The 17,105-nt window shown below is 42.5% G+C and overlaps 1 protein-coding gene across 12 annotated transcripts in view; it reads right to left on the bottom strand.

Moving 5' to 3' along the window:
• mybpc1 (myosin binding protein C1) overlaps positions 1–17,105 on the bottom strand; it is a 48,989-nt gene that overhangs the window by 26,404 nt on the left and 5,480 nt on the right. For 3 of the 12 annotated variants that reach the window (XM_042079543.1, XM_042079535.1, XM_042079536.1), the window contains exons 2-14: positions 15,121–15,138; positions 13,125–13,193; positions 11,268–11,603; positions 10,237–10,314; positions 9,110–9,157; positions 8,291–8,332; positions 6,939–6,980; positions 5,628–5,738; positions 4,481–4,629; positions 3,630–3,747; positions 3,473–3,524; positions 1,914–1,970; positions 1,377–1,385 (exon numbers count right to left, since the gene is read on the bottom strand). In XM_042079543.1, coding sequence (XP_041935477.1) covers positions 1,377–1,385; positions 1,914–1,970; positions 3,473–3,524; positions 3,630–3,747; positions 4,481–4,629; positions 5,628–5,738; positions 6,939–6,980; positions 8,291–8,332; positions 9,110–9,157; positions 10,237–10,314; positions 11,268–11,603; positions 13,125–13,193; positions 15,121–15,138 — 1,129 coding nt within the window. The remainder of the gene's footprint in view (positions 1–1,376; positions 1,386–1,913; positions 1,971–3,472; positions 3,525–3,629; positions 3,748–4,480; positions 4,630–5,627; positions 5,739–6,938; positions 6,981–8,290; positions 8,333–9,109; positions 9,158–10,236; positions 10,315–11,267; positions 11,604–13,124; positions 13,194–15,120; positions 15,139–17,105) is intronic. The other 9 variants (XM_042079537.1, XM_042079539.1, XM_042079540.1 and 6 more) reach the window with 7 other exon arrangements.

Raw genomic sequence — 17,105 nt, 5'->3', positions numbered from 1 at the left:
TGGGCTTGGCCATGTAGGGCTGCTTTCTGGTAGAACGCTGTGATAAATGAAGTCTTACGTGAAGATGGAAAAGATTTAGGCTAGCGAAAAGGTCAGAGGGATTCTGATTGCTGGGTTCAGTTTAGGGGTCTTCTAGTGTGGAGTGACTAGGGAATGTGTAAAAAAGGGTTTTTTCAGCAAAGGAAGGATGGGAGAGGGGGAGAGTAATGTTTTTTTATGGGGGGGGGGGGGCTGTGACAGAATGTGGTGTATTTATTTTATGTATTAACATTTAGTAAAATGCTAATAACCATGTTATTGTGGTGCCACTAACGTTGAGGAGGTGCACAAGAAGAAACTAATGGGAGTGTGGGTATGTATGGATGTTCATGTGGGAACTGATTATAACCATATACCCATGTAGCATTTGACTTTGAGACGGATTTGGTCCATACTTGGCCAAGATTCGACTCAGTGTCGTTTACCACTGTGCCTGGGCATTTGATAAAAGGGATTTAATGACATTTTAAGGGAGAGGAATGTCATGTTTACTTTTTTTATTATTTCAGAACATATAAGGATCAGGTCGATTTCAGTGCATGTCATGCAAGATAGTTAAATGGGAGTGTTCTAAGATAAGATGACCTTCAGTACATGAAGAGCAGTCTTATCTAACGTTCTCACCAGCTGAAATGAGCCCATCCCTTTTTCTGAGTGTAATCACATTTGGGTTTTAATCACATCAGGGTTGTTTGACTGCTAGTAAAGTTGTTTTATGGCAGGGGGGTTAGGTTACAGTTAACCAACAAGACCAGTTAAATAAGTATGTTTGTTCAGGTTGTGAGAAGGCGGTTTAGTCAATATCAGACTCAAGGCAAACAGCTTTTTCTTTCATAGACATTTCCTGAATGTCAGAAAGATTCAAAGGCCTAGAACAGCATGGCATTATTGTTTTCAATTTCTACTCCATAAAACAAGAGAACATTTCAAGTCCACTTAGAATCAGGCAGTTATTAACTACTCTACATATAGTAATGAAAAAAATAGTTTTAACTTGTGTGTTTTCTAGTTTTGAAATGTTTGTGTAGTGATAACACTATTTCGCAGCTTCATTTACAAGAAGTCCAACAGCAGGTCAAGAATGACTGGAATGGACCCCATGTTCGGAAAGGTCACTGGACCAATGGTGGATGATACCATTTCCATCATTTCTGACAGCTAATTGGAGGGAGTCATGAATGCTGCCTTCAAATGAAGTGTTACCACACTACAGTCGGCCAACACTCTTGCTTGTCCACTTCCTGGAACTACATTGCATGCTGGGAAAGCTTCAGGATTGGTCATACTTACCGGTAGTAAGGTCTAATGTTAATTTTTACCTATGGTACTCTACTAACCTGGCATTTCTGAATATGCGGGGAAGAAGAAGAAGACAAGCCCAAAATAAGTGGAAAAAAAATGTACTGAGGGATTTTCGACTGGTTTTGTATTGTTATAGATTTTCCTGACTATTGTACAAGAGAGTGTGTGTCTGGTTGTACACCACAAAGCCAAGGAAAACAAATTCAAACCTCATAGCTAATGATAAATAAAACTGAAAGATAAGACGTCCTGATGACTTTCAGTTGATTTGGGGTACTAAGATCTACAACAAGAAATACTGCTCAGTAATGTAGAATTATCGATAGTTTGTATACCATGGATTTGTTCTTGACAAATAACTTCATTACCTTTACAAAATAATGAGGAAAGAAGATAAAAGGGAAAAAAACAGAAGAAAAAAAAACAAAGACTCCAAAGAACCAAACACATAAGAGAGAAAAAAAAAGCTTGAAGAGGAAGAAAAAGAGGAAATCTGTCAGGGCTTGACGTGAAAAAGAACAAGAAGGTGCAAAAAAGACTCCGCCCAGTAGGGGGCAGACTGCAATTCTCACCTATGCTTTAGAAGACCACTAAAGTCAAGCTCGCCCGCATCCTCCTGGCCTTCACTGCTGTTATACAGACAAGAAGAGATTAATGGAAATTTCCGTTAATTGAAACAGGCACTAAACAGAGAACAATGCTAAACAGAATAACGCAAAGCTGAGGTGGCTTATAGCAATCTATGCATTAAGCCAGTGCTAACGCATGATTGGCCACTTCTCACAATGACCCTTTTTTTGCCTCTCTTTCATGTACTTTGAAAACAAAAAAGATCAAACTGGCAAAAAAAACAGGTTTGTGGAAGTGCTACCAAGAGCAATCCCAGTACCCACATACTAGCATCCTCACAAAGGTTCTGCAGTGTTGCCTGGGCAACACTAAACAGATATGATTGCAAGGATGTGCAAAGGGGTGGGATTTTGTACTTTTGCGTTGCTTTCTGACACATTGTTGTTGACTTTCTGGGTGAGGAGATGCAAGTGTTGGCCTTTTGAACAGAACACGTTAGAGTTGATTGGTTTCTGGTAATAACCCTTTTATAAATGGTTAATCATTTCCACTTCGATGGAAACCAGCTTGTCCCTTAATCAAACCATGCCCTTGTTTTGGTTTGCTATGGGTATCTAAGGTGAGTTAAGGTGGTGTTTTTCTAAATGTGTTTCAAACAATGTTAATGTATTCCTGTACATTTTAAGGCACCTAAGCATGTTCCTAACCTTGTACACTTTTGCTTCTGTAACGGAGGCGAACTGAGCTAGCGCGCTAGTTGCCCGTGTAAATCCTCACAGCCCTAACCTTAAGAACGCTTCTAACAGCTGAGTTGGAAGCCTGGGCTTTTAGCTCAGTGGTTAGAGCGTTCGACTCCCATGCCGGTGTATGTTGAGGTGTGCGGGTTCGAGGGCCATCAGCGGCGGACGAATTACAACACTTCTTCTAAGGGGTACAGTATTTGCTCTGCTACTTTGAGTTTTGCATTTGTGTTGCATTAAAGGAAAACTCTATCTTGGAGTTATTTTGGAACTAGTGTAAACTTTCTTTGGGGACCAAAATGACGTTAATCGGAGTAGATTTGAATAAGACCTGAGTAAGCAGTTGTGAAGCAGCATATAGCATAGCCTTGAGGGCAAGCTCACTAGATAATGGGGGTGGATAGGTATACTGACTGCACAAACAGTCTTTCTTTATACCCTATTTTTACACAGGCACAGGTAACAATCCTTTTTTGTCTGCAGGGACTCTCCCCACAATAGTTATATTTTGAGCCTAATCTAGCCTAGCCTCGGCTTAAGGTAGCAAATTACTTTGAAGCTATGCTATATGATATTTCCTTGCAAATACATATTCCAATCATACTCAAAGCTACTCCGATTAACATTATTTTTGTCCCCAATGAAAATTTACACTCACTGTCATCCAAAATAAGTTGTTGTTGGACCAGAGTTTTCCTTTAAGTAGACAACCAAATCGTATTTGTTCTAAATAATTCCTGGAAGACCTATTGGGATTCTCAGATCTGTGATATTGAAATAGGAAGTTTATTTCCTGGTGGTGGTTAGATCTTTCTCAGTACCTTCTTTTGAAAGCTGATCGAATGTCAACGTTTGATTGACCAGTTTCAATTTCTGAAAAACAATTAGCCAAGAACATCAATAAGTTTCGCAAAAGAATAAATCATAATTAATGATCTCTTAATACAAAAAAAAATAAAAAATCTGCACACTGCAAACCTTTCACTTCCAGGTCAAAGGAGCAACTGTCGAATTTGTCCTTGTAATTCACTTCACACCTGTAGTTCCCAGCATAATTGGTTTTGGCCTTAATAATGTGCATCTCAAATGTGTGAATCTGTAGATCAACAAAATAAGCAAAAAGTGTTTACATTGTGACATTAACCACAACAGTTACAAAGACTAAATGTTGAAGGTCTACTTCATTCATCAGTTAGCACTTCTTTTTGAAGGCCCACATTTAATGATCAACATGTGGTTTGAGCAGAAAATTGGTCAGTGAAGCTCCATAGGCTTCCATTCATTCGGAGCTTGCTCGTGAGTGCCCTGTAGATGAACTGCAGCCAGTCTCAGAAACAGGAATTGTTCTGAGAGTGAAACTTCTCCTGGTATTAGACATTCTCTGTGCACTTTTTAAAATCTTGACTCTGCAGCTGAAGATCATGGGCTTGATTAAAGGAACCGTATGTAAGATTGTGGCAAAAACTGGTACTGCAATCACTTTCAAATTACTGTAGAGAGATATATCCCCTCCCCCTCCCCCCTGACTGGCAGAGCTGGCAACCCGGATGCTAAAACACTACTGACTTCATGATTAGTAGGTGGAGGGTGGCGCATCAGGCCAAAACACAACATAAACATCAGTTGAGGGCTGCAACTTCACTTTTTAAATGACAATATCCTGGCCAGACTACTGTTGTCAGTGATATAAGTATTTGAAATGAACATGATTTCTTAATGTCTAGTGACATATCAGAGACATTTTATGATGAATTGAAATACATTTCTTACATACGGTTCCTTTAAGCATGAGACTTACCTTCCTGTCATAGGCTGGTTTGCAGGCCTACCTTGGAGAAGCGGTCAAATGACTCCTTCAGCTGCAGGTGTTTTCCTGTCTTGCTGGCCAAGTCCATCCATTTCCCTTTGAACCATTTGATTGTAGGTTTACGTAGCAGGTCTTTTGCCTCCACCTTGGCAACAAAGGTGATGTCATCACCTGAGAAAACATTATCAATATTGAGAGAAAGTGGAATAGAACATTATGTCCAATATTCCAATATATGGTTTAATGTTTTGCATTATGTCCAGTATTCCAATATGTGGTTTAATGTTCTGCATTTCTCATTAGTGGGTCACTTTGATACTAAAAGTATGGTTCTATGTAATGACTGTATGATATCTGTACTGTTCCTGTGTATATCTGTGTGTGACTTTATTTAGAGATAAGCGGGAATATTATGACTTTGCAGTGTTTTACTGTTCTGCATGGCTGCGGTCTGCTCCAGATTGCCAGGTTGCCACTAATCAGAGTCTGATTCAGTGTAGTCCATGTGAGATGGGATGACCAACGCCATCTCCCGTCAGCCTGGAAGGATACTTAAACCCTAACTATTTCCTTGTCTAGTTAGAGCAGCTGATGGATCTTTAGGTGAAGTCATGCTGTCTCTCCCTTGATGTGCATCATTGTAAATAAACTCTGTTCCTGATTTTTCATACTATTGGTCTGACTGGGTCTCTATTAAATCTATGGCATCAAAATTACCATCAATATATTTTCTTATGTTTTACCATCATCGACAGTACAGTCAATTTAAGAGTTTGCCTATGTATTATCTGTTTTGAAAAAGTGGGGGGAGATTTAAAAAAAAAACTGCCAGTCCTGACAAACAAATAATTCTAAAAAAAAACATAAACTCTGCATTACTTTAAACTGTAGGAGATTAGCCATATGTTGTTTCCCCATGAGTAAACACACAAACACAACAACAAAAATGTTAAAACAAAACATTTTGGGGGGATTTTTGCCTTTATTCTAAATAGGACAGTTTAGAGTGACAGGAAATGAGTGGGAGAGAGAGATGGGGTGGGATTAGGAAATGACCGCAGGTCGGATTCAAACCCGTGTCCCCATGGGCACTTGGGCCCGTATGGTATTGGTGCTGTAGCCTTTTGCACCACAGCACCCCCGAACAAAACATTTCTGATGTCACTCACCAACGGAGATGGACGATGTTTCTGGTCTTTCAATCAGGAGGGTGGAAAGAGGCGGAGGCTCAATTGACTTGTCCAAGTCCTCAGGGGGCTGCCCTTCCCCCAAGGACCACACTGGCCAATCAGGAGAAAGACGCATGTTATCATCACCATCTAATTATTCCAGTATACATATTCCGGCATTTGTACTCACCATTTCCTGGGCTCCAACAGACTATCTCCACACACACACTTACACAAACACATACTCACTCACTCTCTCACACACACACACACACACACACATACACACACACACACACACACACACACACACACACTCTCTCTCTCTCTCTCTCTCTGAAACACACACAGACACACACACACACACAACACACTGAGAAAACACAATGGCTCTTTCACATAGCACATTCATAACGACAGCATAGCAAGCTGGATCTAAAGCTTGAAAAGCATGTAACACTAAAGCCTCATAGCAAGCATGAACACACAGAAAAGATGATTAGTGGGACCCTGTGGAGAATAGCTGGAAAAAAGAACGATTGACATCATTTATACACACAGTATGGAACTAGAATGTTTGGTGTGTCATATCGAGGAATGTTGTTTCTTTATAACTTTATTTGAGTTTATTCGAGATATCCCCCAGAGGACATCCTGACACGTTGATTTCCAGTAAGTCCAGGGTGACTCACTTGTAAACAAACCATCACTTTTACCTACTACTGACACACTATCCTGTCACTTTTGTCATGATTCTTGACTCTTAACACCTCAACAAGCAGTAAACCCTGAAGCTATAAAAATTAACATTCAACACAACACTCTGCCCTACATTTATCCATTGAAGTATATACTCCCTTTCTAGGGATAAAAAAAGCAGTCTTGTTCATTTCCCCAAGGCATATGGATAAGGGGACTGTTTTCCCAAAAATCCCATAGCTTCCTACAAGCAACCAAGAGGAAATAGGAAGTTGGGGCACTATGGAGTTTTAGGAAAACCAGCCCTTTTCATAACAACGCCATTCAATGCCCAACTAACCAAGCCACATAAAATATTATAGTCGGCCTGGTTCCATTGGGCCCTTCAGTGTGGTGAAATGAACACCAAATTCTCTGTATACTAACTTTATGAGAGTTTACTAGTTTAAACTGAAAACCACTGCACTCTTTGAACTTGCGATGCGTTACTTTATTTGACGTATACCTATCCTATGATCAAACACCCTCTCAGCCTCAGCACCATCTGTCTGTCGTGATGCAGGCTGGTGTGAGGCCTGGTTATAAATGCGTTTCTGGGCATTAAGATATTACCTGAGTCTTTTCTCCCCATGGCGGACTGAGGGATGCTATCATCTAGACGGAGACAGAGAGACGTTTACAGCATATTGTAGTAAATAATACTGTAAAGGTGACAAGCAGCAGACACGCTTAGACACAAACATACACACATACACACGCGCACACATACACATGCACAAATACACACACGCACAGCTGGTGCTGTACATGTGAGGACACTTACACATACACACACACACACACATAGATATGCACACAGCTTACAAGCATACACAAAGACATTTTATACATTTGGGGCCGGTTATGCATTAACAAACAACATCAAGCTTTGACTGTTGGAATTTCATCATGATGCAATTTATCCTCAACCCTCTGAAACATCCTGAAATGCTAGAGATGTAATGACTGAAATTATATATAATAATATACTATTTGGAATTTCTATGAACTTTAAGCTTTCAGGCTTCAGGTTCTTTGTAAAAGTTCATAGAAAAATCTATTCAGGCATCATGCTTAGAATTCCAAACTTGTTCACATAAATATTTATTTATGTGTCAGCTTCTCACAAAACACAAAACTGAGACCAAAACAGTAAAATGTGCATAAGACAAGACATTCTGAAACAAAGACTTGGCAAGTCTACCAGCTAAACTACATTTGTTTAAGTTGGGTTAAGGTCCTATCAATGGACTCTAAACTGAAGAGAGTTAAACATGTCTCTATACATGTTTTTTCGTACTATCAGTTGCTTGTATTACTCCAAACCAGTTTTTCCCAATCACACTCCGAGGGATTCGCAGAATTGCTTGTGTCAGTCTCACATTTAAACTGGTGTCCAGTCTTAAAGACAATTTTGCATATATTCTCCCTGACTTTTGTTTAAATGTTGTTCTAAATGTTGTTGTGAGGTACATTTAAAGAAATTGGAGATGTAGGTTACCACAGAGCACAAACAGGCCAAGTGATTTCCTTTATATGAAACATGCTCTTGTACACCAACGTGTATGGTGACCAGTAAACAATAAACTGTCTGTCTAATGTATCAACATGGAGCACTTAGATAGCATGATGACCCTAGCATAGTGGTGCAAATAATTCTTTCCTCAAAGGATTCTAAAGACCTTTGAACCTCTGAGGGTTCTGTCAAGAATCTTGTTTGGGAATGTAGAAAATCGCCTGTGTAACAAGAGCCCTACAAAGAACCCATGAGCACATTTGTTTATTTGTTTGTTTGTTTGTTTGTTTGTCGAGTGAGCTGTGACAAGCAGTGCTGGGGGTCCCTCAGGAGTCCGACAGGTGAAACACTGCTCTACTCTATCGGTTTGGTCAGAGCTACTGCTGGAGAATTAACAGAGGGCTCTTACTAGGCAGGTCAATAGACAGTTTCTTGAGAGTATTTCCATCCTCTGTGGAAGAAAGCAAAGCATTGTGGGTAATCAATCATTTTTTTAATATGATGAGAATATGGAAGAGGGAAATCTTAGAGATTATGAAAAGGTAGAGTTTATGAAATTGGATAAATCCAATAAGTGCATACAAAACCTACAATCTAACCTCTAGAGAATTGGTGTACCTATCATAATTAAATTAGGAGATAAAAACTTCTGTGGTTTAATCTTTTTATATATATATATAACATACTCAAAACATGAACAGGGCTTTCATTTGAATTCATATATACATAAATATCATGCGGAGGTAGAATGCATGATTTTATCTATATAGTAACAGATGTGTTCCACATCTTAACCTTTATATGACATTAGGAACACAGTATATAAAGGTTTGTGTGCTTGTAGGAACAGGGGGCTCAGTAGAGATTATGTCCAGGAGTCTCACACTTGCAGTATAATGTACGTATGTATAATAGCTGCCATACATAGTACAGAATTAGTTTCAATAGCTGAGCTCACCAGCAATAGCTGCCTTTTTAGGTGCATAATAGATATCAAAGAGGCATCTGGACGATTTAAATCCCCCCAAAAAACAAATAAAACACAGAATGCCTAAAGAAATAGATCGTTATTGTACACTTCACCATGGCAACTGGAACATTCTAAAATACGCTGATGGCAGTCTCTTTGGTGATAGTCTCCAGGGTTCTGCACTACTCTGAGGTCATCTGAAATAATCGTTTTTATTTATGTAGTTATTTATTTATTTTGTGAGGGGGGACTACCAACCTGGAGGGGTAGGTGAAGGGGTGCTGGTTGTTGCGTCATCATCTTTATCTGCAATAAAGGTATGATTGACACATAGACCCACCTATCAATGTGCTCCATATCCAAGAAGAGGAGGACTGACATGACAAGCAACACCAATCAAGACAGGACAGTGGGGTCCAAATATACTACACCCATGTGTGAGATGATTAAATGAGATGCGAGTGTGGATTTGTGTGTGTGTGTGCGTGTGTGTGTGTGTGTGTGTGTGTGTGTGTGTGTGTGTGTGTGTGTGTGTGACAGTGACAGTGTGGAGGATGAATTGTGCCCATATTACTACATGCATTGATTAGATGTGTGTTCAGAGGAAAGAATGCATGGCTGAGAATGTTCAATGAGTTCTAGAACTGCTGTGTGTGTGTGGGATAGTATGTATGTTTGTAAGTACTTTAGTCTGTGTGTGTATGTGTGTTTGTGTGATGGATGTGTGGATGTGGATTGATGCACTGGTAGGGTCAGAGCAGCATGCTGGTTTGGAGCCACAGGTAGTATGCGCCGTGCTGGCAGTGGCAGTTTTTTGTGCACAACCACAGTGAGAGAGTGCAGCTAGCTAGCATGGCAGCCATTTTGAATGAGACCAAGGCCCAACCATGATACAGAGATGGTATGTCATGACTCATATGTGACTTTTTTTCCCACACATATACAACTTTAACAAAATCTCTCTCTCTCTCTCTCTCTCTCTCTCTCTCTCTCTCTCTCTCTCTCTCTCTCTCTCTCTCTCTCTCTCTCTCTCACACACACACACACAAATAAATAATTTACAGGTTTATGCATACATACACACACACACACACACACACACACACACACATATATATATATATATATATATATATATATATGCACATACAAACAGGCAGCATGACACACTGGCCATATCCAAACATACACATACATATAGACAGGTAGTTGTACATGTATAAATCCATACATCCACAACATAAACAATCTGTATGACAGCACATTTATTTATCCATACATTCACATACATAAACAGGAAGTGTGACAACCCATTTATATATCCATACATCCACATACAAACGCACGCAGTGTGACACGCAATGTGTCAGACTGCAGGGGCCGACCTGTGGAAGGTTGGGGTGGGGTTATCACCATGACTACCGGCTCAGTATCAGCAGCCTTCTCAGCAGTCACGGGGGGAGCTGGTCGGAACGAGGCTAGTACAGGTTAGATGCACACACACACACACACACACACACACACGCATATATATCCATACACACACACACAAACACACACACATATATATCCATACACACACACACACACACACACACACACACACACACACACACACATATATATCCATACACACACACACACACACACACCCACACACACACACACACATATATATCCATACACACACACCCACACACACACATCCATACACACATTCACTAGCCTTCTCTGTCTCACTTTCTCAGTCACACATATAGTACACACACACACCTCACATATGATGATAAATCATTAATGATGACAGCTATCGTATCGTACAAGTTAAAGACTGCACATTCACCAGATTTGCACTCATCCTCAGTTTCATACAGAAATACCATAGGCCATTGTACCAAGGTAGTGCTAATGCAAATAGCTTTCATATTAGGCACGCTTCATAAATATACAAACCTTAATATTCATTTCAGACCCAAACTATAACAATATCAAAATTAGAAATGTCATTGTATAGTTTGTACACAGTTGGGCTGTTGAGTACGAACACAGCTGTTGAAGCCTCATTGCGCTCTAAGCGAAGTAGAAGCTGATGCCTGGGGCTTTATTGGGTTTGTCCACCGCAGTGGGCAGCAAGGATAGTTCATTTCATCCGCACAGACACTGGTTCTACCAAATCAGCCCCTTGGTATGACCAAATCATGACATTGGTTCTCTTGAAGAAAACACATTTTGAAAATAGAATGAAGATTTTGTCATTTGGAATTTGGACTCCAAATTTAGAATTTAGAATTCAGAATTTGGAATGAAGAATGAAGTATGGTCTTGGGCGGCATTTGAGTGGAATCAGTGTTCTGTGTTGGATCCAGAACTTGCTTTGGGGAAAAGTGTTAATGGCCAGAGACTGAGCAGTACTTACCCGGGGGAGGGGAGGCGCGGGGGGCTTCCTCCTTTACCTCTACAGCCTCTACTGGTTCCAGATCCTTCACCTCAGCCACTAGTGGCTGGGCTGACTCAGGCACCGCTGCTGCGGTTGGCCCTGCGTCTGTGACCTCAACCACAACTGGCTCTGTCTTTGGCTCTGCTGCTTCTGCCACCACTGGCTCTTGGTCAGTGACCTCTGTCACAATTGGCTCAGGCCCCATGACCTCTGCCCCCATTGGCTGGGGCTCTGTTACCTCGGTCACGATGGGCTGGGACTCAGTGACTTCCTGCCCTTCGGCGCCTATGGGGTCTTTGCCCGCGGCTACAGCCTCTGCACAGCAAACACAGGGCCTATCTGAAGCAGCCTGTCAGCCTGAAGCATGCCAGCCACAGCTCTGGCAAGCACACATGCAGCTCTTTAGCTATGAGGTGCTGGGCATAGACATAGATTGGCAAGAAACAGGACATACAGTATGTAGCCAGTTCTCCATACATGGATTAAAGGAGAAATCCAGCGAATTTTCACATAAATCTCAGTTTCTCATGTCACCGAGTACTGTCGGTAAAAAATGCTAATAGCTAGTAGCTAGTTCCAACAGCTGAAGCAGCCAGGCAGCTACATAACTACACTCTGGGGGCATGTCATGTACTCGGTGACCTTGAGAAACGGAGATCTATGTGAAACATCACCTTTAAGCCTATTTGTCCTCGACTAAAATCACTTTAAATGGAGATGTTTTTATTGAAATTTTCTTTTAGTCTTGGACTGGGCTCAATTCATGTTCAAGATACCGTCCGTAAGGGCTCAATGAAATTAATGAAATATCGGTGCAAAGGTTCGTTCAAGATAAGATGATAGAATCTACGTTCAGCCTATATGCCAAGATTAGCCCTAATCTCCCCCAATATGTCTGTGGCGCTAAACTCACAAAGGAAACACAGCTGTTCATGTTGACAAACATTGTCTACAGTAATGATCCAAGCCAAATATGTAAAGAATCAACCTGCCAAATTGGACCACATTTTCACATACATGGTTTGTATTTGGATTGCGTTGTTATTTGCTTTTACATATTAGAAAAAAACCCCAGCTGTGTTTCTTCTCCTAGAACATACTGCATCCGTCATATGAGTGCAAGTGTTATAGTGAGAGCTTCACCAGTGCGTCTCGCCAGCACCTCATACAGAGTCAGACCGCACGCACAGATTGAACGTATGGGAACAGCCAAGCCTCCAAGCAGCAATGCAACATGCAAGTGTTCAAGGATGCACATGATGGCATATATGTCTGCTTGTGTGTGTCTGAGTGTGTGTGTGTGTGTGTTTGTATGTGTTTGCGCTTGTGTGTTTGTATGTGTGTGTGTGTGTGCGTGTGTGTGTGTGTGTGTGTGTGTGTGTGTGTGTGTGTGTGTTTGTGTCTGTGTGTGAAAAAGACACAGTGGGTGACTCATCAACAGTGAGGGGTGAACAGCCATAGTGGAAGAGACCTGTGGTGGTGGAAACTCACAAATCACACTCACTCGTGAGGTCACAGTGATGTGGGAAGTACAAGAGGCTGACCGATGGATAGACAAGACAGAGGAAAGAAACTGACAGACTAATAGAGGAAACAGGGGATAGAGAGAAAGACAAAGAGAGAGGGAGAGACAGAAAAGGAATGATAGAGATGAGGAAGTGAGAAACGGGGGGGAACAGTGGATAGAGAGAAATGGGAGGGAAAGACAGAGAGAGAGAGAGCGATAGAGGAGGAGGAATGATAGAGACCCAGGAGAGAGACCTGAGGGGGGTGGGGTGGGGGGGGACTGGGGGTTTGTGGGGACACAAGGGGGACACAGAGCCTTCCAGCACCTACCTGTAGGGGGAGACACCTCAAGAGTAATCTCAGGTGTGGGCGCTGCCACGGCCTCAGGACCAGCACTGTCTGAGTGTGTGACAAACACAGCGAAGATGCAAGCGCTGCCGCAGACACACACACACACACACACACACACTGCCTCAGAGCACACAAACACACACACATACTCTCTCTCTCTCGCTCTCTTTCGCCGCACACTTAAACACATCCACAAATAGATGCACACATGCATGCAAACATTGTTGCGTTGTCATGGTCAACGCAGGTCAAGTTGCTGTGCAGCACATGTAAATATGCATCACATTTGATGGTGTGGATCCCATTCATTGGCGCAGAAGGCAAACGCAGATCTGCTCAGGCTCAAACGCAAACACAGCCATGTGTAGATTTAACAGCACACACAGACAAACACACGACAAACTCACCCTTACTCTCATCCATACCGAAACACACACATTCACTCACACACACACACACACATACACTTATAATGGTTCTTCTGAGGACCCATGAAAGGTCCTTGTAAAACTCCTTTTCCCCCTGGGATGTGCCGGATAAGGCAGACCAGGTGCTTTAGAGCCCAGCCATAACACGTGTCTAGCTCTGTAGTCAGTTCCAGGGAGAAAGGGGTTTGGACCCAGGGACCAAAGGGTATGCTAGTAAGATATGTCAGTTAACACTGAGGTGTTAGATTATGTAGTCACTACTTACATTTGGTTGGTGGTATCTATAGGGCTTCCCAAGATCTTAAACGTGTTGTTTGTATTGTTATTATTATTCATTTATTTGTTTCTTGTCCCTGATGACAACTGTTAATACAATTCAGGGCAAATATTGGTTGTATTTATTTTATTTCATTTTTCTTTCATTTCCAATGGAATATACGAAGGCATTTGTGGAACTATGGAACATTTTAACTTCCTTTTGTTTACTCTCTCCATCCCCTTCCCTAATTATTCCTTTTTTAAGTCTTCACTCTCTCTTTCTCTCTCTCCCTATCTCTCTCTCTCCCCTCTCTCTTTCTGTATATTTATGTTTCTTTGTTTTCTCATACCCACCAGGCCCTCCCATAAGAAGCCTTTGAAACTTCCAAAGCTTCAAGGTTGAACTCTCTGCCTGGGATCATCCAAACACACCAGTGATCACCAGTGGTCACATGTGCTACCATAGAAGAGAACTTGCGCAGGGGGTGTGGGAGCGGGAGGTAGAGGGGGCCCAGCTTGACAGCAATTGTCAGCTGTGTCAACATCACCAGATCTCCCCGCCAGTCAGTCACTGCAATACTACGTTCCCTCCAACCACTACATTTCTCCTCACCGCTAGGCATCAAGCAAGGCCATCACTCTGGCTTTTTCCTTGGGCCGTTCACACATTTACACAGGGGCCCCCATCACACATTGGGCGGGCCATGGCGTACCTTGTGATTACTCTGGGTTGACAACCTTGGCCATTAGTAATCAACGCAACACCGGCCCGGGCCTGACTGACGAGCTTGTTTACACATACGTTCTAATGTGATACTCTCCTCACTCCTCTAAGTGCTCTTACTTGCTCCGGTTCTAAGGTTTCTTGAGAGGGGGGGTCACGGTCTGTTCTGGCGGCAAGCATGTGAGAACATCGCCACTTGGCACTGACGAGTGACTGGTGACTTTAGCTCGTTAAATATAGATCTCAGGTGTCTCACATGCTGCGGGCGATGTACCCAGTGACTTGGCTCTCCTCTGTCTTTGCCTCACCCCTTCTTGCCTTTCTCCTCCTCACTTCTATCCTCTTTTCTTCATCCTCCTCTCCTCTTTTTTCTTCTCACATCTGTACTTTATTCCTCTGTTCACCTCTACTCGTGAGTCTTCTCCTTTCATCCTCTGCAGCACTACTGTTGTTAGACTTTCAGTCTGTTGCCTTTGATGAGTTAACGGATTCGCTAACGTTAGCACAACACAATGATTTTGATATGCTGAGAGAGTCTGTGGACAAAACCAGTCAATTCACTCACCTTCCGGTGTGCCTTCATCTGGGGGGAAAAAAGAGAGAGATAGAGAGAGACAGAAAAAGAGAAAGAGGGATTTTACTCACATGGCTCAAGAGAACTCAAATGTAATGCTGCAATGTGTGGAAAGCTGAGTTGCACAAGCATATTATGGGCTTAGTTTTGATGTGATACAATTATCAAGAGAGACTTTATCTATCAAGCAATGGACTTTGATTGGTACGCTGTATAGTATACTGTATATACTATAGATACGTACAGCTTGGGAGTTGCTGATATTGATGTAAATTGTATTATCCTCAAAAACACCTCATGGAGTTTTTGACTCACATAAGTTTCCAATGTCTAAGCCCTGTTGGTATGTAAGCCCATTCACACTTATGCACATTCCCAGAGTCTAGACACTCCCCTGTAGTCTTAGCTGTTGCTTTCTTGGACCGTTGGCAGGCTGATAAAAGTCTCCTATCTGAGCTGATTAGAGACCAACTTAACCCCCGTGTGAAGTGCTCTAAGACGGGGCCTGTGTGGATCAATGAGTGCAGAGATCCACTGAGAAGCCTGATAGCCAGATAGGCAGCGTGGGTTTAAAGATAAAGAGAGAGGGGTATTAGAGCTCAAAGAGGAGGTTGAGGGAGGGGCAACTTGGGGAGAGAGATCCACACCTGTGGGTTAAAGTCCGTTTAGACTATGTGTGTGAATATGTGTGTGTGTGTGTATGTGTGTGTGTGTGTGAGTGAGTGTGTATCCTTTAAACATGTCGACTTTACAGGGGCATGGTACAGTATGATATGCATAAAAGCCCATCTTTCATCCACGGCTTATGAGTTTGTAACGGTCAGTCATATTTTCATTCATACCCACCTCATAGCTACAACAGAGCAGTTATTTATACACCACATTCATTTATAGCCTACACACACCCCCTCACATACACTGTTGAACACGAGTCTGCCCTCTTGTGGCCAAAACTGGAAGTGTGGAAGAAATGACCAAACACCAGGCACATATGATGTCACTTTTGGCTTGATGTGCCCTCGCCAGCACTGCCCGCTTGTTAGTTTCCACAACCCACGTATCCCCTCACCCAAACTGCCTGGCACCTTCGCCCGTGAATACCGGGCATGCCAACCTCGGGGCAGAAAGCTCCAGCATGGGGCTTTTCTTAACAGCCCTGTGGGCATACTGGGTAGTGGACACGAGTGAGAGCTCTGAGAGATAAGCCAGCTGGCGTCGAGCGTGAGTGCCAAAGTCTTCTCATCTCTCCTGTCCTGTCCTGTCCTGTCACGTCCTGTCCTCAACCCCAACCCCCCCCACCCCACCCCTCCGTATCCTCTGATTGTGTTGGAGCCGCCTCACCTCCAGAGATTGTCAGATCTGTCAGTAGCCCTTTATGGCCTGAACTCTTTCTCCTCTCTATAGCATGGTGCAAGCGTTTTAGACATGTTTGAAGCAAATGCTGTAAAACATGGATGCATTACAGTAAAACATGCATCTCTCTTTCCTGTCTTTGTTCTCTCTCTATCCCCCCACCCTCTCTTTTACCTCTCTCTCTCTCTCTCTATCCCCACCCTCTCTTTTACCTCTCTCTCTCTCTCTCTATCTATCCCCCGCCCTCTCTTTTACCTCTCTCTCTCTCTCTCTCTATCTATCCCCCGCCCTCTCTTTTACCTCTCTCTCTATCTCTCTCTCTCTCTATCCCCCACCCTCTCTTTTACCTTTCTCTTACATCTCTCCCTCATACACAATTGTCTCTAGGCAACCATCAATATCAATATCAACTTTTCAAATAGCATGCCGCCACTCAATATACTTTCCAAGAACAAGGTGCTATTGATGTCAGACCAGAAGTATTCCTGCACGTCTCTGTTCTGTTCTGTTCTGCACACCTCTTTGGCATGGCATAGGACCAGCGCAAACTCCAGCCACAGATCTCTTCTCTCTCATTCTCATCATCTCTCTCTGCATCCCTCTCTTTTCAATTCTCTCTTTCT

Source organism: Alosa sapidissima, chromosome 22, assembly GCF_018492685.1.
Source record: "Alosa sapidissima isolate fAloSap1 chromosome 22, fAloSap1.pri, whole genome shotgun sequence".
Classification (NCBI taxonomy): Eukaryota; Metazoa; Chordata; class Actinopteri; order Clupeiformes; family Clupeidae; genus Alosa; species Alosa sapidissima.
This window is presented reverse-complemented; position numbering and strand designations above follow the sequence as displayed.